Below are 23,650 nucleotides of genomic sequence, written 5' to 3' on the forward strand. Positions count from 1 at the left end.
TGCGGGAGCATATTAACAAGCTGCAGGCTCTTCAGCAAGAAGTTCTTCAGGCTGGGAAGGAGATATCGCCAGAGAACATGGTCATAACGTTGCTGTTGCATTTGCCCTCTTAGTATTCAGCATTTTACTCGTCTTTGATTACCAATGGCAGACTCAGCACCATCACGGGGGAGGAGCTTGTGCCCATGGTCTTGGACCTAGAAGAACGATTCACGAACCCTCCTTAGGGTGGAGGTTCGGAGGCCTTAATTGGCCAACGGTTGAAAGGCCGTAATACGGGCAAAGGGAAGGCTTCATCGGAGAAGTCTTCTGAGAAGAAGTCCGACGTTGACCGCAAGAAACTAAAGGCAGAGAGGACCTGTAATGATTGTGGCGAGAAAGGCCACTATTGGAGGCAGTGTTCCAAGCGGAAGACCGAGAAGGGTGAAGATTCCTCAGCAGCAATCATGAAGACTCCAGCTTTTGTGCACCTGGAGGTGATGGACACCGATGTTTCATTTTCTCATGCAGGGAGGAGGTTGGAGGACTCGCCGCTCTACGGATACTCGAGAGTGGATTCTAGACAGTGGTGCTTCTAGGCACATGACTCCTTTCCGTTCAGATTTACAAGATCTCTGCAGGTATTCTGGTCACATGATACATCCACTATCCCAGTTCACAGTGAGGGCAGGTTGGAGATAGTTTCCGATGGCAGAGGGGGGAAGCATTCCTCCCAGGTGTTGTATGTTCCGTCACTTGGTTTTCATCTGTTTTGTTAGTGCATCAGGTTTGCAAGATTGGCGTACGGGTGGAGTTTGATGAGCATTTTGTTGCTCTCCTGGACAAAGCAACAGGCCAGGTGGTTTGGGAAGACGGAGTGGAGAATGGAGTTTACAAGCTTTTAGCACTCTCTCTTCCAGGTTCTCAGTTTTGTGATGAGTAGTAGTCTGGTAATGGCCACTTAAGTGTGGATACGCTGCAGGTGGAGGCTTTCCCAGACCAGCTGGTGGATAGCTTGCCAATTGATGGCAGGAGTTGGCAGGAACTTTCCAGTACTGATGTTGGTGGTTCTTGTGTTCGTCAGTCAGAAGAAACTGAACAGGTAACTTATGCTCTGATGTCTCGTAGCATTCGGGACAAAGAAACTCCTATAGATGAGGATGTTCTTTCCACGGGGACCTCTCGGAAAGCCAGGTAGGTGGTAGTTGAATACTTGCAGAAGGAGGTGCATTCTCCAGGCTTTGTGGTTCCGGATTCAGAGGGGGTGGTTGACAGGTTTCAGAAGGCCTTGCGTGGTCTTCAGCAGGTTTCCAGGACTTGGCTTTCCACCGTAACAGGCGTTGATCTTTGTGAGCAGTGTGATGTCTCTTTGACTCGGAAGCAGAATGGTCCATTGATTTGGGTTGATGGATACCGGATTGGACGGGAGCTTCCTGATGAGGCACTTGAGCTCATGGTTGCAGATGACTCTTTGGGAGGCAGGATTGCGTATCTTGTGGTTTCCGCGGCATGCGAAGGATCATGGACTCTTTTACACAGGACTGGGATTGATGGATGGAGTCTGACTCCACGGTTGGAGTGACTCAGATTGGGGAAGAGATCCAGACACGAGGAGATCTACTTCAGGCCCAGGAGCAGTAAGAGGCAGTCATCTTTTGCCTTGTCGTTGACAGAGGCAAAGTAACTGGCTGCTTGTGATGGTGCTTGTGAGGTGGTGAGGTTGCAGAGGTTGCATTGCAAGATTGGGCTTCCACTGGAGGAGCCCATGGTCATCCAGAGGCACTTTGTTCGTGAACAGATCGTTGCTGATGACATCTTGCTAGAGTTCTGTTCGACAGAGGATAGTACGGTGGACCTCTTCATGAAGTCGCTATCTTAGGATTTGCTCAGGCGGCACCCCAGCTCCCTGTGGTTGGTTTCACAGCTAGGAGCTGAGAGGGGGTGTTAGAAGTCATCTCCTGTCTTTTTGTAGACACCAGGGCCTTTGTTGTGGGTGTGCCCGCCCTTGTAGGTGTTGTTCTCATTTTTCCCCACTCTCCGTATTTTTCCCCCCATTTTTCCCTATTTTTTCTTGGCATGGGAGGCTGCCCTGTGATGGCAGGAGGACCCAATTGCTGGCCGATTGCATCAATATGCTTGTGTTCACATTCTGGAGTTGGCCGATTGGTCTGGACAGGTCGTGGACCTTTTTATGGAGGCCGACTACTGTGTGCAGGTCATGGGCTCTTTTGGTGTCCTGTTGGCTGTCCCTGATGCAGGCCGACTGCATGCTTAGGGCCATATAAAATGGCCACACAGCCCCTTGCCATTTGTGTCTTGTATTCGGGATCTTCTTGTGTATATAGAGCAGAGTTACACGCCACTATCTCTCTCCTTCTCTTGTGCTGTTTTTCTGCATTGTTCTTGCTCAAGTGTTTCCAGATTTGGTCATCATCTCCACTGCGTATTCTGACAGCACTACCTTCTGGAATCTCGAGAGTTTTACAAGAGGGCATTTGGGTGTATCTTAAAGTCCCAAAGGACTCTAAGACGATGAGGATTGGCAAGCATTACAAGTTATCTTCTCGATGTTGTGGTCCTTATCAGATCACAAAGAAGATTAGTGATGTGGCGTACCGGTTAGCACGCACTACCTTCTGGAATCAAGATTCACCCTGTGTTTCACATCAGCCATTTGAAAGCACGCTTGGGTGAAGGTGATAAGATTGTGCTAGTGGAGGAGATCCCTAACCTGCAGGACATGACTAGGTATATTCCAATGGAACCTGAGTTGGTTTTGGATCAACGTACTGGACAGTATTGGCTTACCATCTATTCAGAGTACTTGATCAAATGGAAAGGATGGTCTGAGTTCGAGGCTACATGGGAGTGAGTGTGCTGCTTGGATTCATTTCCGAGGACATCAACAGGTCTTAAGGGGGTAAGTTTGCTACATCCCAAGGCTAACGAGGGTTACGATCTTCAGGTCAGGTTAACCATAGCCCAAGGGTTAGGCATCTTAAGTGGGGATTAGTAGCTTTTATGAGACATGTGCTATATTTGGCTCCTTGTTTATAGGAGGCCTATATAAGTGACTTTATGAGTCAGTTTGAGAGAGAGCTTCTCAGATTTCGACTCTAGGCCTTGAGACTAATCCATGGTAACATCCGATGGGTGTGTACTAGTGGTATGGGACGCCAGGGACTTTGCACATGGAGCCATGCCTCTGATGCAAAAGTGCCCATGTGGTCGGGGGTAGGCATGAATGGCTCTATGATGCTTGAGTTTTTGTGTGTTTTATGTTTAACTGTAGGGTCTGTTAGCCGAGAGGCTTGACATTCGGGGATAGTATATTGTCACCAGCTGTTTGCATTGGGTGGAGTTGTTGCATTGTCTAGCGTCATGAAGGTGCCATAGGAGAACATATCACCAGATTTGTCTTCACCTTGGGAAGATATAACAGTGGGAGTGGGTGTGTCTCCAGAGCGTAGAGATTCCTTGGAGACTATATCAACAATAGTTGGGAGTTTCGCTTTCGTGTATTAGCGAATGGAGTATGTTCCACAGCGAGATGGTGGTGTAGATATACATGTGCCGAGCAGTACTGATGGATACAGATTTGGGCAAGTCTTCTAGGGAGTCTTGTTCTTGGTTCTGCTTCCTTCCTTCAGGGTGCATTAGAGTGGGTGCAAGCAGGTATTGTGATCTCTGTCGATGCATTGGTGGAGTGTGGATAGTAGAGTTTTGCTAGGTCTTTCTCTTGAGTGCTCTTTGTGAGCTACCAGAGAATATTGGGCGGCCTGTAGCATTTCTTGAGGAACGGTTGGACAAATGAGAAGTATTGGACCAAGTAGTGGTTGGTGATTTGCATGTTTCTTTGCAAGTGTTTGTGCTGATGCGGAGAGGACGGAATGTGAGCCTTCAGAGAGGATGCAAAGTGGTCTCGCAATGTTCGGGATCTTGGGTACCTTGGATGAGACTTGCTTGGATTTTTTCTTTCTATGAGCGGGCGCTTTATATGGACACCATGTAGCTGAGGACAGCTGCAATGCAAGTGGGGGAGATTGTGACACCTCACCCTAGGTACGTCTGAATGACCTGTAGAGAGTTGGTGGGTAGTAGGCGCCGGAGTGATCCGACAGCAGACGCGGGAGCAGTCGGACAACGCAGGTGCCATGTGGCAACAATGAGGTGGCATGTTGGACAGCAAGCCGACATCATATTTGCTGGCCGACCAGGCAATACTGATGCATATATAGACATATATTGGAAAATCATCTTAGTCATCTGCTTGTCTCAGTGTTGTTCTTCACAGAGTGTTTCTCTGTAGGTGAAGTGCTAGCCAGGAGTGTATCATAGGTCACAGGGCTGCAGTGGATGTTTTCACTCATCCATATCTTTTGTACTTGTATTTCAGGTGTATTACTGCTTTCTTGTATATAATAGACAGATAATAGTTTAGTACTCTTGTGTGATCCCACTGCACTCTTTTCTATCTCTGAAAACCCTACACATAGGCACGAGTATTGTAAAGGTGTTCTACAGTTTCCTTTGTTATAAACAGGGATGATACTGCTGGTGGTTGTCCGAAGATCAAAAAAATTCTGAGAGTGTTGTAAAGGTGTTCTACAGTTTCCTTTGTTATAAACAGGGATGATACTGCTGGTGGTTGTCCAAAGATAAAAAAAATTCTGATGATCAGCCTCATTTAATAGCTTCTCAAAAGCAATGCTAATGATAATATAGGAGTTCTTAAATATGCTGGCTTACTTGTTACACAAATCTCACATTTTTACAATAATGGTGCATCAACATTTGGAGGCTCTCTTCAAATAAAATTTCCTACCTCTTTTTGCATGTGACCGACCTTGTTTGGGAGGGAACAGAACATTATGTCTAGTAAAGGGTTTATCTTCCTGGTAGAGCCAACTTATCCTACTGTACAGTCGTAGTAGTAATTCCATTTTATACATCCATATGAATGTTTGCCTTCACTACTTTGTTTGATATTAGTTTTTTCAAACGTGTGTGCATTGGTTTCTCATGGTGCATTTTCCTTGGGGTTTTATTTTCAATTATGGAAACTTTTTTTTGGGGGTTTTTCTCCTCATTTTATTTCAAACACATGCTTCTCCTATGCATTTCTTTTGCTTTGTTTTAATCTCATATACTTATGTTTACCTTAACTATTACAGACTATTATACTTTCTGAAAGTTCCGGACCATTTTACAAGGGTCCACTACTTAGAAGACTAACAAGTGAGGATAATCTTCTTTCCAACATCTGCATTCAGGGTGCAAACAAAACTTTTGGTTGGAGAAATGGGGCTCTGATCTGCATGTAGGATGCACTTGGTCCTGCTCTAATGGAGAAAAATTAAGTAAAATGGGATGATTTTTAAATTTAAAACTTTCCTGACTTTATTTAAATTATGAAGGTAGAGGCTTGGAAAATGGCGCTAACAAGTAGTGTCTCCAGTAGTCATGTCAGAAAGGGACTCTTATGGTAATGACCTATTAATGAAAAGGCAGTCGATTATTGTTTTCAGGTTGCCCCTACGGTCTTTGCAGTACAAGGAGACATTTGGTCATGGCCCTACAGTACTCATGATGGCCTATAAGTCTTGTAGGGAAAGCGGTAGGCTATACACATACTTTAATCAACACAAGTCCTTGCAAGTACATGGACGTACTTGGTCATGGCCCCGCTTCAAACAGGTGTATATTAGTGTCATATGAACTGTTGTAAGACTAGTCCTGCACCAAAGAGTGCTCCAAAGTGGAAAAGACTTTTTTCCTGTCCGAAGTGTCATCAGCTTTTCTCTAAGGAGCTAGTGCTACGTCATTCTTCAATCTGTGTCATTGCTTCATCTGTTGTAGAAGGCCATGATGAGATTGGATGTTGCAAAAAGTTAGAATCAATGGATTTTTTATTATTTTGTCGTGTTTCTTTATCTCATACTTTATACTGTCAATGTATTGGTTGAATACACTTCCATTCAAATTAAAAGTTTTTTTGCCATGCATGGAAACTGTATTTGTTGTAACCATGTTCATGCTGTATGTTTGACTGAATGTCTGCCTGCAATACTACACCACCTGGCATTATCCTTCACATGATGATTCTTGTTCGACAACATGCTCATAGGATCATGTCATTGCTCAACAGGACCCATAAAAGATGTCTTCCTAGTCCCTGGAGTGCATTACTGTTACTGCATCAAGTGATTTAATTATACTGTTGTGCTAGTTCTGCTTCAAACATTGAGTGTACTCTTGCATGTTGAATTTGCAGTCTTAAAATTCATACGCAAAAAATTATAATGCACTAAAGAAAATTAAAAGCTGTTTGGTGTGGGTTGATGTAAACATTATTTTTTTCCAGTCATTTGTCCTTCGATTGTTTATTTTATAAGCACACTCTGCATCTCAATTAGTCGCTTATACAAGCATTAACTGGCAGATGGATCGACACAAGTATGTAAAAGTTGCATACCATGGTTTTCAAGAGATGGCTCGAGATGATCGTATGGCAACTTACTGCAACACTCTAACAAGAGAATCCTATGATGAGCCAGATTATGCTCTCATTGATACTCTGTTCTCTCTAGCTGAGGCCTATCTTTTTGCTCAGCTTGTCGAGTTCAAGGATAGCTATCCAAGCAAGTTCCCTTCAGGCACAAAGTATGTGTGCTGTTTATTGCAATTTAACAGTTTATACTGAGAAAGTTTGAGTTCACGCTTTTTTGAAACTAGCCTAGAGATAGAGTTAGGAGATTCTAGACCGGAAGTTTAACTGTTTTACTTCTGATGTATTCTTTACTCTTGAGGCTAATTTGCCTTAAATTGTTTGAAAACAGTCTCAGTACACTTGATAGTCCCTTGGTGATGATGATTGGAGCTTTCTTGAAATTTTATGCCACTTCAATTTTGCAAAATGTGTGTTATGATGGTGAATGCAAGACATTGCATGGATGTTGCAGCAAAGAAGTCCACCAACCTCCACATTCAAACACTTTGCTGAAGACAAGAACCTCCCACTTTTCGAGGCCAAGTAAGATGCTATACAGCAACTTTGAGACTTTCAGGTCCAGGTTCATAGAACAAAAATCAACCTACCCTCTCACTGACCCACACTCGAGACCCTCCTTAAAATACCAAAGCAGCCACTACCAGATCTCTTCAACATCACATGCCACCAAATCTGTAATCTAAACCATGGAGGAGCTTCGATTGAATTTTTTCCTTATGGCTGCAAGACTCTGGCACTTGTCCAAGCTAAGCTCTTTCCCATGACTTTCCCCAAACTTGGACCACCAACTCAATTATTCCCATTCATAAAGCAGTAGACTCAGCGGACCCTCCGAGTTCCTGCAGTAACGAGGCAGCTAAAGGTAGAGGAGCTAGTAACAGTGCCCACAATAATGGAGAGACTCTTAAGAGGAGATGTGTAGCACTATCAAACTGACCAAAATAGTGGAAGCTGCACTAGCTAAAAGTCATACACTGACTCATGCAGAGATGTTTGTGGATTTCTTGCAAGTAGAGACTCTAGAGCCACACATCTTAGGTTGTCATATTGATGAGTTTTCAAAGAGGACCAAACAAACCCCTTTGAAGGAAGAAGGTACAGAGGATCCAGATATCCACGTCAAAAAAGTATGAGCAAGCATGGAAAGTCAACAGGCCCAGAAGTCCGAGGTTGGAGGAGCTGAAACAGGACCAGTTTGCAGCTACGTTCGGAGTTGTGCCGATGGAGTGTTTCACGCAGTTCAATGACGACCACTTCCACCTATGAGAAGCTCAGAGACACGTTCAAGAAAGTCAAGACGTCAGGGAAGCTGACAGATATCATGATGGCATGGATGTCAATATATTATAGAATGTTAGACAATAGAGCTTTGTGTGTGCGTGCTGTGCATGGGCTTGAGATAAGGCATGGAGCTGCCCCATGCATACCCTCAATGCATGTGATAAGTAAACGCTAAGTTTTGTGCATAGTTGTTAGGTACAAAAAGTTTGATTCGGTAGGGTACGTTCAAATTCGGTCCCGGAATGCACCGCTAAATTTTGAAAAAAAAAAAAACGATGGAGTTACGGTCCATTTAAAAAATACTTAAAAGTATAAATATATATTGTTTTACACACATACACATAGATGCAGAACTTAGAGAAGTTACAACTTAGAAAATGAAAGTAGACAAATGTACATGTCAAAGAGTCATGAATATATGTAAAGCCACAAAAGTCAGAATGGGCAAGTACAAGAATGTGAGTACAAAAATGCAAAAAGGCTAAAAGCCTGTCTGCAAGGTATTGGAGGTGAGAAGGGCATGGCTAGATAGTAGATAGTAGAGTCTAGACTAGAGAGGCTGAAAGCCTATGTCACCATGTATGTTAGTGCTGTTACTAGGCTCTTCGATATCCTCACTAGAGGACACCTCAGAGCTCCCACCAAAATCTCCATCGCTAAGAACATTGCTCTCATCATCACATTCGGGCTCCCTGACCGAAGAAGACTCAGCTCTAACCGTTGCGGGGGTAGAGCTCCGACTCATGGAGCCACGTCTGACATAGGTAGCAACTGGGCAATCAGAGCCTCAGGAGCCAAAAGTATATGGCCTCCTCCTCTGCATTATACTCCTTGCGGACACTTTTAAGAGTGTCCACCGTCAACTTGAACTCGTTGACGTTTAACTACAAGTTTGTAATTGATTAGGGGCCCTAGGCTTGTTAGTAAATCCACAAGTTACAACATATTTCAGTTGTAAATAATAAAATATTGAAAGTTATGTAGGTCTAATGTAAAAATATACCTGTCTAGCTTGAGCCATGTCGTGCATTGCACGCACCACGTGCAAGTTAGGGCGGCAATAGACCAGCCGCTCTAACTATCTTGTGCTCAACCGATTGCGTATCTTTGTGTCTATAAGTGAGTAGGAACTCCAGTTCCTCTCACATGCACCCAAAGAGCAATCCTAATCCACAATAAAAATAAACAATGTTTAGGATTCTACACATAATTATAATTTTTAGCTTAAGTCTTAAGAGTTGGAATCTTTTCACAAGTTAATAACTTAGTGGCTAGTGGTTACCTGTGCTCTTTGTAGGTGAGGCTGTTGGTAAGTAAATGACACCCACCAAAAGAAAAGCTTCACCATAGAATCCCTCCAACATAATGCATTAGCGAATGCGGGGTCCCTCTAATCGTTATAGTTGATGAGCTCCTGTAAGAACTGAAATTGTCCATTCTCATCATCGGGTAATGCTTTCGGTAAGAAAGCATCCCTAGCTGAAAGCAACTCCTGATCTGTGAAAAGTGAGAGTGCTATCATCCATCATTGGAAGCCTCCCCCGTCTTGCTCGAACCTGCGCCCCCCCCTCTCTCGCGTTTTTTTGCGCCCGCCCCTTGCACCGTCTTCTTGCACGCTTCCCCTCCCTCTGCTTCAGTCTACGCCTACACTGCCCACCTCTCCTTTGCCCTGCCTTCTTCGCGCTATTTTACCCCCCCCCCTCCCCCCCCCTCCCCCCCCTCCTCCCTCCCTCCTTTTTTGCCTCTGTTCCGTCCCTTATGCCCTCCTCCCTAGCCCACCTTCCTCCTCCCCCCTTTGTTGTTGAGCCCCCCCTCTTCTACGTCGCCCTGCATCCCCTTTGCCACCCCTGCTCCCTTCCCCCCTTTTTCTGCCCCGCTCCCTCCTTCTCCTTATTTTCCGCCTTCCTTCTCCTTGCTTGGGTTTTTTCTCTCCTCTCTCCCGCCTTCAGCCCCCCCTTTTTTCCCGCCTTCCCTGTGCCGTGTCTCTTCTCGCAGGTTGATTTTCAGGTTCTTCGGGGCGTTCTCATTTCGGCAAGCTTCGGTATTTTCTAGTCTTCACCCTTGGGACTCCATGGCAGCCGCTCCGTCATCCCCGACCAAGCCCGCCGTTGCTTGCTTATCCTTTTCCGACAATTGCAGCATTAGAGGCCTCCACCTTGGTTTGCAAAATTGTTGGTAGCCGTCTTGCACACAAACAACTCAGAGATCTCTTATAGGCAAGCCTCATTGGTGAGCCTCTCTGGCTAGCGTATCAGGCTTCCCAGTGACAATTCGCTTTTGGAGGCCTTAAGAAGGAATACCTTCCTCTTCTCCTGGTGATTGGTGGTGCCATCAGGAGAGTGATGGAATAATATCCCCCCCCCCGGTGCTGCCTCCGCTCTCGCACGGGCAGCCGGGGTTCCATCTCTCCGCATCGGGGTTGCCTCACCGGATTTAGTGCCTCATGTTATATCTATTTCTTGCCTTCGGGGCAATCACATCATGCAGGGCATGGAGTATTCAGGCCTTCTAGGTCAATGCTTCATTTGCAGGTAGATGGGACATCTAGCCAGAGCTTGCCCTCGAAGTCCGCCACCGGTGGTCCCCCTCCCATTTCATGTTCAGATCCTCGCTAGGGGGCTGAAAGAGGCAGGTTCCTAGGTAGCGGAGCATCAGGTCTCGACCACGGTCGACCTCGCTGCCGGAGATGGTTGGTCCACTGCTGGGCCGCCAGCCGACCACTAGAGCTGAGCGCCGTCGCCGTGCACGCCAGGCTGGCAGTGTTCAGGAGGATTGGGTTCTGTCAGAGAATTATTTTGAGCATTTATCGCAGCACCCACCCATTGGTGATGGGCCCCCTCCAGTCACGGAGTTCGGCCCATCCGGTTTGGCGACCGATTCCTCATCGAGACTCCTCTCGTGGCTCTCAGTGCCCAGTGAGGCCGGTAGACCCCACTGTTGCTCGGCGAGCCTCTCCCAGCAGCATTTCTCTCCGGAGGATATCTCCCAGCAGCGACCCTCTCCAGCCTCTCTGCCCCCCTGCCACCCCCTTGCCTCCTCCCCCTCCTCCCCCATCCTCACCCCCGACTTTTCCCGCAGCATTTCCTTCAGCCCCCCGCCCCCTCCTCCCCCATCCTCACCCCCGACTTTTCCCGCAGCAGTTCCTTTAGCCCCTTCCTCCTCATCCCCCCCCCCCCCCCCCCCCCCCCCCCGGGGGCCTCTCTAGAGCACTCTCGTCGGCCTCCAGCAGTCCCTGACCTGCGGAGGCAACCGGCGAGTTCCGTTCGCTGCTTGATTCATCGTTTCTCTGAGCCGGTTGAGATGATCATTGCCGCCTCTCCGCGAGGGCTCTCCTGTCAGAGTCCTCAGGTGGGTCCCGACAGCCTGTGGATTATTGCTTCTTCCGATGTCTCCTGGCGGAAGGGACAGATTGTTTGAGGAGGCAGTAGCACCTTTTCGTATTTGTGTGGTTTTTCACCACTCCAGACCCTCTATGCCAGAGAATGGCGCGATGATCTTCTCTTTCTCTTTGAGTGCAGCCTCGGGGATGGAGTGGGACTTCGAGTCGGTGACTGCAGCCATCCAGGGTCATGTATTTAAGCTTTCCCATCATCTTCACGATCTTTGCATCACCGACATACTCACCCATCTATGGCCATTGGCTAGGATGGAGCTTGGAGGCTTAGCCCAGAGAGACCAGGACGGGGAGATGGTGGCCTCCAGCCTAGAGGTGCTACTTTTTGTGTTCATGCATACTTTTGTCGCAGTACCTCTTCCCCCTTCTTACTGGTACCTCCAATGTGATCGATGGAGTCCGGAGTATGCATACCGTCGTGCTCGGACAGAGTGGCGCCACATGGGTCTATGGTGTGCCTTCACCCCAGGACGGATTGCGATTATTCCCTACCTAAACCCTCATCCACGAGTGGAGGGCAGTTCTGCTAGTTTTGCCTCACGCAAAGATTGATATGCGGATCGTCTCATGGAGCATAGAGGGTTTAGGGGGGCCTAATGCTTTCAGAGATGAGGCGTCCTCGAACGAAAGCTTCAAAGAGCCATAGTGGGGGGACCTATCGACATTCTTTTGCTCCGGGAGCATCACCTCTCAGATGCGGGAAGATCTTACCAGGTAGGAGTCCTACTTTCTGGTCTCCATCCTTAGGCCCTTCAGGGACGTAGGGAGGAGTTTGTATTTCTCAAAGTGAGTAGCTTTTGCCGACAGTGACAGGCTCAAGAGTTATAGTTTCGGGGTGAGCATAGTGGGTTGCCATTTTGACTGGAGAGGATAGCGTTGGCTTCCTCAATGTTTATGCCCTGAATGTTGCTACAGGTAGAGCTTTCTTTTGGAGCACAGTCTGGCAGGTCCTTCCCCAAGTTTACTTTTTTTTTTCCGAAAAAAGAACCTTTCATTAGTTATAAAAAAACACCCACTGGGCTACAAATCCCTCTCCTACTCATAAGAAGGCAGAGGAGAGAGCCAGTCAAGGCAGCTAGGGAGACTCTCCCTAGGTGCAAAACAGTACAAAACACAACACAAATAACTGAGAGGCTATATCATACAATAGGAGGGGGGAAAATCCAAACAGGTGGCCTGTAGTGCCGGCGGGGGGTACCCGCATGTAGAGTATAGAAGGGGCCGCTGCGCCAAGTGGTGTGGAATGCCTAGCGCCGCCAGATCACTCGATCCGAGTCGCCTCGGATGCGGTCATACTGTCCTCGCAGGGTGTGAATCAACTCTTGCCAGATCCCCAGAACAGTCTCTGCTGGTGGCTCCAGTCTCCCCTCAAAGGCCTTGAAGCAACGGGCTCTCCAGGTGAACCATATGGTGAGGCTGCTGAGGAGCTCCCATCGTAGATCCCTCTCCTGTGTCCAGCCCGGCGGACGAGAAATCCAAATAAGGAACAAGGCGAGGCTGGCCCCTAACGAATCTGATGGCCTGGCTGTCCTGCTCCGTCTCGTATCCCAGAGCAGGCCCTGACGAAGTCGACCAAGCAGCGGCTCCCCACGTATACATGCCCTCTGGCGAGAGGGGGGCCAAAATGCGCAGCATCCTCAGCCAAATCTGCTGCGCCTGTGGGCAGTCCCATAGGCAATGTCTCTGTGTCTCCAATGGGTGGCCACATCGGACGCGGGCCGACGGAAGGCCTCTGTAGACCAGCCCCACTGGAAAGTCGAGATCCTACGTGCCTGTCGGCTAGCCTAGAGCCTCTGGTACAAAAATTCTCCAAGAACTTCTGTGAGAGTCCCTGTAGCCGCCAATGCTCCGATGCAGCTGGAGAGACAGTCCTCCTCGCGATCAAAATATGCCTCCCCAACCGAACAGTGTAATGGAAAAAGGTGATCTCTGTGGCCTCGGGGGACGCATAAGGATCATGCCACTCGTACTCGCCAGGTTCCCACTGGAGCCGGGCCAAGGGGCGCGTAGCATATGCCCATATGCGCTAATCAGAGTCCACATCTGCAGGGTCTGGATCAATATGCCACTTCTGAGAAGCGGCGGCCACTACCCGTATCCTCTGAAAGATGCACTCTGCAACCAAAGGCGACTCCGCCTCCACTCTCTGAAGTTTGCCCTCATCCTGTATCTCATAGTAGAGGCATCTACCATCCTCAGTGCAAGCTCTGACAGCAATCAGGATCTCCAACTGTGTAAAGGCTCCCATCCACCGTGGGGCCGCTGGCTGGAAAGGCGTGAACCACTCCTCAGTGAGTGCCTGCTGAATGTCATCCCTCATAATCAGCCCCCCTTTGAAGTGACTCAGCCTCTCCGCCTAGATCTCCTCTGGGAGACTGCAAAAGGCCTGCCAATCTCCAAAACTGCGTGTTGCGCCTCCGAGGCTGGACGAGGCCGAGAACCCAGCATATGACCCTGCTCTGTGCGTACCGAGGGGCTCCAGATGAGCGGCTGTCTGGCCCGCTCCTCATCAAAAGTGGGTGGTCTCTGAGAAAGCCCCGGTCTCAGCAGCTCCCAAGCTCGCACGATGCTCAAGGCAAATCTATCCTCCCATCCTCTATTGAGGCTTGTCCTCCTCATCTCTATGAAGATCCACCGTATCTCTGGTGTCCAAGTGTCCCCTGTTGGGGGAGCTCTAGCCTGCAGCAGCCGCTGAAATAGAAGCTCCTTCCAAGGGTCAGCGCGCGCCTGGAAGCAGCCCCCGAACAATAAGCTTCCCAAACAAGGCTCTACTCTGATCAGCTGGATCTATAATGCCCAAGCCCCCCTGGGCCAGCGGAAGAGTAATAACTGCCCAAGCAACCTTAGCTTGGGCCGGCTGACCATCCCGCCCAGACCAAAGAAAGTTCCTGATCAGCCTCTGTACCTGGCTAATGCAAGAGCTTGAAAAAATCCAGCAAGACGTGATGTACCACATAGTCGCTAAAAGCACCTGATTTGTCACCACCACCCTCCCAGCCAAGGATAGCCGAGCTGTACTCCAATATAAAAGCTTCTTCCGAATGCTCAGAAGAAGCGGGGCGATCTGCTGCTCAAGTGACAAATCAAGTCCAATCTGGCATCCCAGATACCGCACTGCTGTGCCAGAAGGAATCCATCTAAAACCCGGGTGTGGGCTCCATGCCGGAGCGAGAGCCCTATTGATCCAAAAAGCCACTGTCTTGCGCCAATTGATCAATGCTCTCGAAGCCACACCAAAAACCTGTAGCGATTGCTCTGCCCTCTGTAGATTGGCGTCGTGGCCATGCAGAAACAATCGCGTGTCATGAGCAAACTCAGAATCGAGCAGGTCCTCACCCCGGACTGGGAGCTGGTGTCCTCTCAAACCAACCTCCTTTGCTGTCAGATACATGCTCATAGCCTCTGCAAAGAAGAGAAAAAGGAACGGGGCGAGAGGGCATCCCTGATGGACTGATCTGGTCAACTCAAAACTCGGCCCCCGTCCTCCTGCCATCAACACCTGGCTACGAGCTGTGGAATATAGAGCCACCACTCCTCCTCGAATCTAGTCTGGCTCAAAACCCAGGTGAAGCATAGTGCCCTCTAGGAAACCCCAATCGACTCTATCGTATGCCTTCTCAAAATCGAGAAGCATCACGACCAAGTCCTCACCGAGAAATCTAGCTCGGGCCGTCGCCTCCTAGAAGGTGAAAATGTTGTCAAGGATATTGCGCTCTTGATGAATCCTGTCTGGGTAGCATGAATCAACTCCCCAAGGAAGGGCTGGATCTTCAAACTCAAGGCCTTTTCTAGGACCTTGTAGAGAGTATTTGTGCGAGCATGAAAAACTGGGTTTCTTGCAACTGCCAATGCGCTCTGACTGTCAGTGAAGATAGAGGTGGCAGACTCCTGTCCAACACCCAAGTCAGCCATAAGCCGTCTGAGCCACACACACTCAACCGTAGCTGTGAAAGCTGCCCTGTACTCAGCTTCACAACTAGAAGTGGCCACAGTAGGTTGCTTCTTGCTCAACCAAGATATGCATGAGCTACCGAGCATGAAACAAAAACCACTTGTGGACACTCTTGTGTCATAGCAACCAGCCCAATCTGAGTCCGAAAAAGCATGTAAATCTGGCGGCAACGATCCCCCCTTGGGATAAAACAACCCAAGATGTATGGTGCCACTCATGTAGCGAAAGATGCGTTTAACTGCCTTCCAATGCTGAGACCCTGGGCTATGCATAAACCTGCTCACCTGTGAGACTGCAAACTGAATGTCCGGCCTGAACGAGTACGACTAGATATAGGTGCATCAATTTTACTATCACGCAAGGTTTGCACCAGCCATTTAGGCATACCTCTAGCCTGCTCATTTTCAGCCCTATCCTCAAAAATTACATCCTGTAAATCTGCATCAGAAATAGGCTGATCCATGATGTCGTTTGAAATCTGCATAGGCTGAATATTTGCCTCATTAGGACTTACATTTGAATTCCCACCTGTAAATAGAGGCAACAATGTATCAAATACATCTCGTGAGCTCACACCTGTCTCTTTGGTACATGATAACAAAGGCTGCACAGCATCTTCCACAAAAACAACATCTCGACTAATCAAGATACGCTTTGACTGTGGATGATACAATCTGTAACCCTTGCTCTCAGCACTGTAACCAACAAAAATGCATTTGACAGCCTTATCATCCAATTTTCTGCGTTGTTGCACAGGCACTAAAGCATAGGCCAAGCAACCAAAGACACGCAAGTGACCAATAGAAGGCTTCGTGCCATGCCAAGCTTCGTATGGAGTAATAGACTGCAAGGCCTTAGTGGGACACCTGTTGAGTACATATGCAGCACACATGACAGCCTCAAGCCAAAACGCATGTGGCAAAGCTTGGCTCTTGACCATACATCGTGCCATGCCAAGCTTCGTATGGAGTAATAGACTGCAAGGCCTTAGTGGGACACCTGTTGAGTACATATGCAGCACACATGACAGCCTCAAGCCAAAACGCATGTGGCAAAGCTTGGCTCTTGACCATACATCGTGCCATCTCCATAAGTGACCTGTTTTTCCTCTCAGCAACACCATTTTGCTGAGGGGTATACGGCACTGTACATTGGTGTTTTATCCCACGACTAGCCAGAAATGCATCAAACTCTTTAGACATGTACTCCCTCCCTCGATCAGTACGGAGGGTGCCCACAGTATAATTGGATACATTTTCAACCATAAGAAAAAACTGTTTGAAGCACAAAAACACTTCGGACTTTGCCTTTAGTAGATATACCCATGCATGCCTTGAGTAATCATCAATGAAAGTCACGAAGTACAAGTGTTTACCAAATGACGGAGTTTGCATAGGCCCACATACATCACTATGTACAAGCTGCAATTTGTGAGTGGCCCGCACAGAACCATCCTTTGGAAACGCAGAACGCTGCATTTTGCCCAAAATACAGCCTTCACAAACATGTTTCAATGGTGCCTCAAGAGGAGGCAATGAAGCAACCATATCAAATTTCTGCAAACGCAGCAAACTAGCAAAGTTCAGATGACCAAAACGAGCATGCCATAGTTTTGCATCTGAAACTGCCTTTTCATCAGAAATTGCATTTGCTGAATCTTCCACACACTTGTCATAAGAATTGAGCCTATATAGCCCACGAAACAAGGTGCCAGATACAATAATCGTATCACCAGAAGCCAAATCATGAACAGTACATCTGTCATCCACAAATTTGACTACAAGTCCAAGTCTAGCAAGCACAGAGACAGACAATAGATTCTTCTTTATCCCTGGCACATACAAAGCATCTGAAAGTGTGAAAGCGCTGCCATTTGCAGCAGTAAGCATAATTTTACCAATGCCCTTCACTGTGTAAGAAGCATTATTGGCACATGTGACAGTATTCCCATTAGGGACAGCCTCAAGAGAAGTGAACATATCACGATGCGAGGTAATGTGCTTTGTAGCACCACTGTCAAAATACCATACATGAGAGTCAACAGAAACTGCCAAACATGCATCATGTACAGATGGGTCATACTGGCAATATACGCTAAACGCCCATTCTGTATCCTGCACAACATTTGCAGAATCTGCATTTGTAGAAGCATCCGCTATTGTGGCTGCATTTGACTCTTTCTTCTTTGCCTCTTTAGCCTTTAGCTTAGGGCAATTCTTAATGACATGATCATTTGCCTTACAATAGTTGCACCTGGTCTTTTTCTTGCCTTTATCAAGAGCTTTCTCAGACTTATTGTTGCTACCTGTGGAAGGAGAAGAAGTTGCAGACCTACTAATAGGAGAAGAAACAGTGGAAGGGGCTGCCTTACCACTTCTTCTTTGCTGCTGGGCAGCAATAAATGCTTGATCAACTGCACGCTGCCTAGCCTTGTTTTGCCTGGACTGCGCTTCTTGCAAGAGCTTGTTGACTAAAGTATCATACTTGACAGCATCAGGTTTGTCCTCATTAAGAAGTCTCCACGTGGAAGCAAAAGTCTGATATGTCTCAGGTAAAGCATCAAGAACAGTCTGCACAAGAGAATGATCAGGAATAATCTCACCTGCAGATATCAACTATTCTTTGAGATCTTTAATCTCAGCAAGAAAAACATTCATGTCATCATCTTCTTGCATAATCTTCAATTCTAGCTCTTTACGCAGGTAAGCGATTGTTGCCTCATTACGACCTGCATACAAACCAGCTAGAATATCCCAAGCCTGTTTTGTTGTTTTAGCTGAACGAATATGTGGGGTGATGTTACGTTTGACAGAAAGTGCAATCAAGGCATGAGCTTGCGCATCCTTACCATCCCAACGAGCTTGTTCAGCAGTGGGTAAAACAGCAGCAACAGTAGAGCTGCTAGAACCTGCAACATCCTCAACAGATCCTACATCCACAGAACCTGGACGTACATCCATACCCTGTACAATGTTCCACACTCCTTTTGCAACCAAAACATGCTGCATCATGTATGCCCAAAGTGGGTAGTTGCTGTCTCCATCCAATTTGTCATCAGCAGATAACATGCGAAATACATCATTGCTGTTATCAGCCATGGCCACTGACTGAAACTGATGCAAAAGCTACCTGTAATGAAGCAAAGACTGAACAGAAAACAACTCGTGCTATGTAGCACGATCCACAATAGAGTACGTATGCCTGTTTTGCAGAAAACTGCACTGTCGAAATTTCTGCAGAAAATGACGAAAACACCTGTGCAGAACTTGAAATGCAAAAACGGAGCCCGAAACGACCTCAGATGCAAATTCTGAGAACGCCAAGCCCTACGGGCATATTTGGAGAGTATAGGGACCTGCAAGCGCTCGTGAAAGCTCACCTCAATCGGAGAACGTGAGTCGGAGGGTGCTGGCGGCGTAGCCCTGGGAGCCGATGCCTGCTCTGATACCAATTGTTGGAATTAGGGTTGCAGGAAAGCACACAAAGCTTGGAAAAGAAGAAGCAAGAATGCACACAACACAAAGTATATTAGATTGTGTCAATGTACAAAGATAAGTTAGCCCTAGAAGGATGGGCGTATATACAAGCCGGGGGAAAAAACCTCCTAAAGAGGGAAAAAGTGCCCCGGCGGTCCTAAGTGTGTTCACACACATCACTGCCTATATATATATGGCAACAGGAGGAAGGGGGGGGGAGCGGGGGGCGGCGGGCAAAAGGCGACGGGTGCGGAAGGGGTGGAAGAGAGAGGGGAAGGGGCGGCGGAAGACAGAGGTGGAGGGGTGGAAGATAGAGGGGAAGGGGCGGAAGGCAGAGGGGGGGCGGAAAAAACAGAGGGGGAGGGGCGGAAGGCAGAGGCGGAGAGAAAAAAAAAAGGGGGGGGGGCAGCGGGGAACGAAAGGGGGGGGGGAGGGCGGGGGCAGGCAGGGGGGACGGGACGCGGAGGAAGGGGGGGGAGCGGGGGGCGGCGGGCAAAAGGCGACGGGTGCGGAAGGGAGGGCGGGGGCGCGAGAAGCACAGGGGCACGGAGGGGGGGTTGTGAGCAGGCGGGGAGAGGCAGTCACGAGGGCGGGGGGGGGTGCGAAAGCTTCAGTGAGCACTCCTCCAGGTTAACTTTTGGTGCATGGGTGGTGACTTCAACATGATAGAGGTAGTAGAGGATAGGCTTGGAGGAGGCACAGCCACGGTTTCAGGAGCAGAGTACTCTTCGTGGGAGGAGATGATATTGGTACTGAGGGGACATTACCCTTGGCATCTTCTAGAGTTTGGGCGCAACCGTGGGAGCCTTAGCTTCTCTTGATTGGATAGGAGGAGCACCGGCCCCAATCTCTCTAGACTTGATAGGTTTTACGTTGATGAGTGGGCTTGTAGGCGTGGGGGCATGCACTACTTTTTCAGACCACGCCCCTGGAGGCATGACAGACATGCAGTGGTTTGCTCACTTTTTCTATTGGGTCCCATGGTAGATTAGAGAGATCCGAGCTCCCCTTAGAGGATTTTAGGGGCTGTACCTTGCAAAGGGCGAGGGTGATTGGTTTTACGCACAAGAGGGGCACATAGGCCCACTGCCTGCTGCCAAGGTGGCCAAGGAGATATTTTGGCGACTATGGATATGGGAGTGCCGACCTCTCACGCACCTACAGTGGGACCTGTGAGAGTGGACTTGGCATGACCCCACTGATCGGGAGGAGACTCTGGATGCCCCCTTCTTTGCATATACTGCGCGGCTAGGCTGCAGGATCCAGATGCTAGAGATTGATGGCACCCCGACACCAGCACATTGACAGTCTCAGGGCCTCTCACAACGTTTCCTTTTAGATTTTTGGAAGAGGCTTTGGGATAGTTTCCAGCCGAGAAGGATTACCGTCTTTCTTTGGCTGATGGCACACAGGAGCTTGGTGATTGGCACTTGGCTGGCAGTTGGAGGTAGGCTAGGAGCTTGCCTGCCTTGCGGCCACCTCAAGAGTCTCAGCGACATTGTCTTTGGGATTGCCCGAAGGCTCAGCAGATTTGGTAGTGGATTCTTCGCATCTTCACTATGGATAGGGCCTTGACCCGGATCATTACATGGGGCAGTGTCGCTTGGGCCACAGAGGTTGCGGTGGTCAGGGCTTGTGAGAAGGATGGAGGAGGGCTAGCCCTTTGGGTCTCTCACCATAGTATTTCAGCAGTACCAGTCACAACCCAACCTACAGGGCGACTAGGCTCATGCCAGAGATGGGAGATTTGTAGCAACATTGCAGCCTGGCACATTTGGCGAGCTAGATGGAGCGAGGCCATAGAGGGTACCCATACTCCGCCAGCTGAGTCCATTAGGAGCATTTGGCTCGAGATCATTCACACCCTCCGTGGTTAGTGGGGGAAGTCACAGGGAGGTTCTGACTGCTTGCGGAAGCGGCGGGAAGCTTTCTTGAGGCTCTCGAGGCCTGGCCATTTTCTCACAGATAGAGGTGGTGACCCCACTTCGCATTACAGACCACCTGTGTGGTTGTTCCCCTCCCTTCCTCCCCCCTCCCCCCTTGAGATAGCCTTGTCCTCACAGAGCAACCAGCCGGAGGAGAAGCGTCTCTTCCCCTTATGATCTTGTGATTCCCGCTCCATACATGAGGCGAGTTTGTATCTAGCCCTTTGTGGTTGTATCTAGCCCTTTGTGGCTGTTTTTCATTAACTAATAGAAGGATCTTTTTCTCGGGAAAAAAAAGTGAGAGTGCTTTGTAGGCAGGATGCAACAAACCCCTCTCCTGCTCTCATAAGAAGGCAGAGCAGAGATCCAATCAAGGCAGCTAGGGGGACTCTCCCTAGGTGCAGAAAAGTACAAATAAAAGTACAAATAACTGAGAGGCTATATCATACAATAGGAGGGGAGAAAATCCAAACAGGTGGCCTGTAGTGCCAGCAGGGGGTACCCGCGTGTAGAGTATGGAAGGGGCCGTTGCGCCAAGTGGTGTGGAAGGCCTGGCGCCGCAAGATCGCTCGATCCGAGTCGCCCTGGATGCGGTCATACTGTCCTCGTAGGGTGTGAATCATTTCCTGCCAGATAGCCCGAACAGTCTTTGCTGGTGGCTCCAATCTCCCCTCAAAGGCCCTAAAACAACGTGCTCTCCAGGTTAACCGTATGGTGAGGTTGCTGAGGAGCTCCCATCGTAAATCCCTCTCCTGTGTCCAGCCGGCTTTCGAGAAATCCGTTGAAGGAACAAGGCGAGGCTGGCCCCCAACGAATCTGATGGCATGGCTGTGCGAGAGGGGGGTCAAAATGCGCAGCATCCTCAGCCAAATCTGCTGCGCCTGTGGACAGTCCCATAGGCAATGTCTCCGTGTCTCCAATGGGTGGCCGCATCGGACGCAGGCCGACGGGAGGCCACTGTAGACAAGCCAGGTGCCAACTGCAGAGCCCTTGTGGGCAACCAGCCACTGGAAAGCCGAGATCTTGCGTGCTTGTCTACTAGCCTAGACCTTGGTCCAAAAATCCTCCAAGAACTCCTGTGAGAGTCCCTGAAGCCGTTAGTGCTCCGATGCAGCTGGAAAGACCGTCCTCCTAGCAGTCAAAATATGCCTCCCCAAACGAATAGTGTACTGGAAAAAGGTGATCTTTGTGGCCTCGGGGGACGCATAAGGATCATGCCACTCGTACTCGCCAAGGTCCCACTGGAGCCGGGCCAAGGGGCGTGCAGCATATGCCCATATGCGCCAATCAGAGTCCACATCTGTAAGGTCTGGATCAATATGCCACTTCTGAGAAGCGGCGGCCACTACCTGTATTCTCTGAAAGATGCACTCTGCAACCAAAGGCGACTCCGCCTCCACTCTCTGAAGTTTGCCCTCATCCTGTATCTCATAGTAGAGGCATCTACCATCCTCAGTGCAAGCTCTGACAGCAATCAGGATCTCCAACTGTGTAAAGGCTCCCATCCACCGTGGGGCCGCTAGCTTGAAAGGGGTGAACCACTCCTCAGTGAGTGCCTGCTGAATGTCATCCCTCATAATCAGCCCCCCTTTGAAGTGACTGAGCCTCTCCGCTTGGATCTCCTCCAAGAGACTGCAAAAGGCCTGCCAATCTCCAAAACTGCGTGCTGGGCCTGCCGCCAATGGTCCCCAGGCTAGACGAGGCCGAGAACCCAGCATATGACCCTGCTCTGTGCGTATCGCGGGGTTCCAGATGAGCGGCTGTCTGGCCCGCTCCTCATCACAAGTGGGAGGTCTCTGAGAAAGCCCCGGTCTCAGCAGCTCCCAAGCTCGCAGGATACTCTAAACTGAGGCCTGTCCTCCTCATCTCTGTGAAGATCCACCGAATCTTTGGTGCCCAAGTGCCCCCGGCTGGGGGAGCTCTAGCCTGCAGCCGCTGAAAAAGAAGCTCCTTCCAAGGCTCATCGCCTGGAAGCAGTCCCCGAAAAATAAGCTTCCCCAACAAGGCTGTACTCTGATCAGCTGGATCTATAATGCCCAAGCCCCCCTGGGCCAGCGGAAGAGTAATAACTGCCCAAGCAACCTTAGCCCGGGCCGGCTAACCATCCCGCCCTGACCAAAGAAAGTTCCTGATCAGCCTCTGTACCTGGCTGATGCAAGAGCTCGAGAAAATCCAGCAAGACGTGATATACCACATAGTCGCTAAAAGCACCTGATTTGTCACCACCACCCTCCCAGCCAAGGATAGCCGAGCTGTACTCCAATAAAAAAGCTTCTTCCGAATGCTAAGAAGAAGCGAGGCGATCTGCTGCTCAGGTAACAAATCAAGTCCAATCTGGCATCCCAGGTACCGCACTGCTGTGCCAAGAGGAATCCATCTAAAACCCCCATGCCGGAGAGGGAGCGCTATTGATCCAAAAAGCCACTGTCTTGCGCCAATTGATCAATGCTCTCGAAGCCACACCAAAAGCCTGTAGCGACTGCTCTGCCCTCTGTAGATTGGTCTCCTGGCCATGCAGAAATAATACTGTGGCATCAGCAATCTTAGAATCGAGCAGGTGCTCACCGGGGACCGGAAGCTGGAGTCCTCTTAAACAAACCTCCTCCGCTGTCAGATACATGCTCATAGCCTCTGCAAAGAAAAGAAAAAGGAACGGGGCTAGAGGGCATCCTTGACGGACTGATCTGGCCACCACTCCTCGAATCCAGTCTGGCTCAAAACCCAAGCGAAGCATAGTGCCCTCTAGAAAACCCCAATCGACTCTATCGTACGCCTTCTCAAAATCGAGAAGCATAACGACCAAGTCCTCACCGAGAAATCTAGCTCGGGCCGTCACCTCCCAAAAGGTGAAAATGTTGTCAAGGATACTGCGCTCCTTGACGAATCCTGTCTGGGTAGCATGAATCAACTCCCCAAGGAAGGGATAGATCCTCAAACTCAAGGCCTTTGCTAGGACCTTGTAGACAGTATTGAGGATCGTAATAGGCCTCCAATGCCGAATATCATGTGACTCTCCCTCCCCCTTGGGGATAAGAAAGATCAAGCCCTCTGAAAAGCTATGTGGCATCACCCCAGCGTCCAAAACATACTGAAAACCCCTGCGGAGGCCTGGCCCCAAAAGGTCCCAATAGC

At 49.1% G+C, this 23,650-nt stretch overlaps 1 protein-coding gene and 1 pseudogene across 11 annotated transcripts in view; one reads left to right on the plus strand and one right to left on the minus strand.

Moving 5' to 3' along the window:
* Positions 1–23,650, plus strand: part of LOC147605689 (uncharacterized) — a 123,965-nt gene that overhangs the window by 18,528 nt on the left and 81,787 nt on the right. For all 11 annotated transcript variants that reach the window (XM_086793506.1, XM_086793515.1, XM_086793516.1 and 8 more), the window contains one exon: positions 6,422–6,642. In XM_086793506.1, coding sequence (XP_086649632.1) covers positions 6,422–6,642 — 221 coding nt within the window. The remainder of the gene's footprint in view (positions 1–6,421; positions 6,643–23,650) is intronic.
* On the minus strand, positions 21,650–22,236 carry LOC147605690 (uncharacterized; annotated as a pseudogene).

Source organism: Cibotium barometz, chromosome 59 (assembly GCF_041138505.1).
Source record: "Cibotium barometz isolate CiBa-2024 chromosome 59, ASM4113850v1, whole genome shotgun sequence".
Taxonomy (NCBI): domain Eukaryota; kingdom Viridiplantae; phylum Streptophyta; class Polypodiopsida; order Cyatheales; family Cibotiaceae; genus Cibotium; species Cibotium barometz.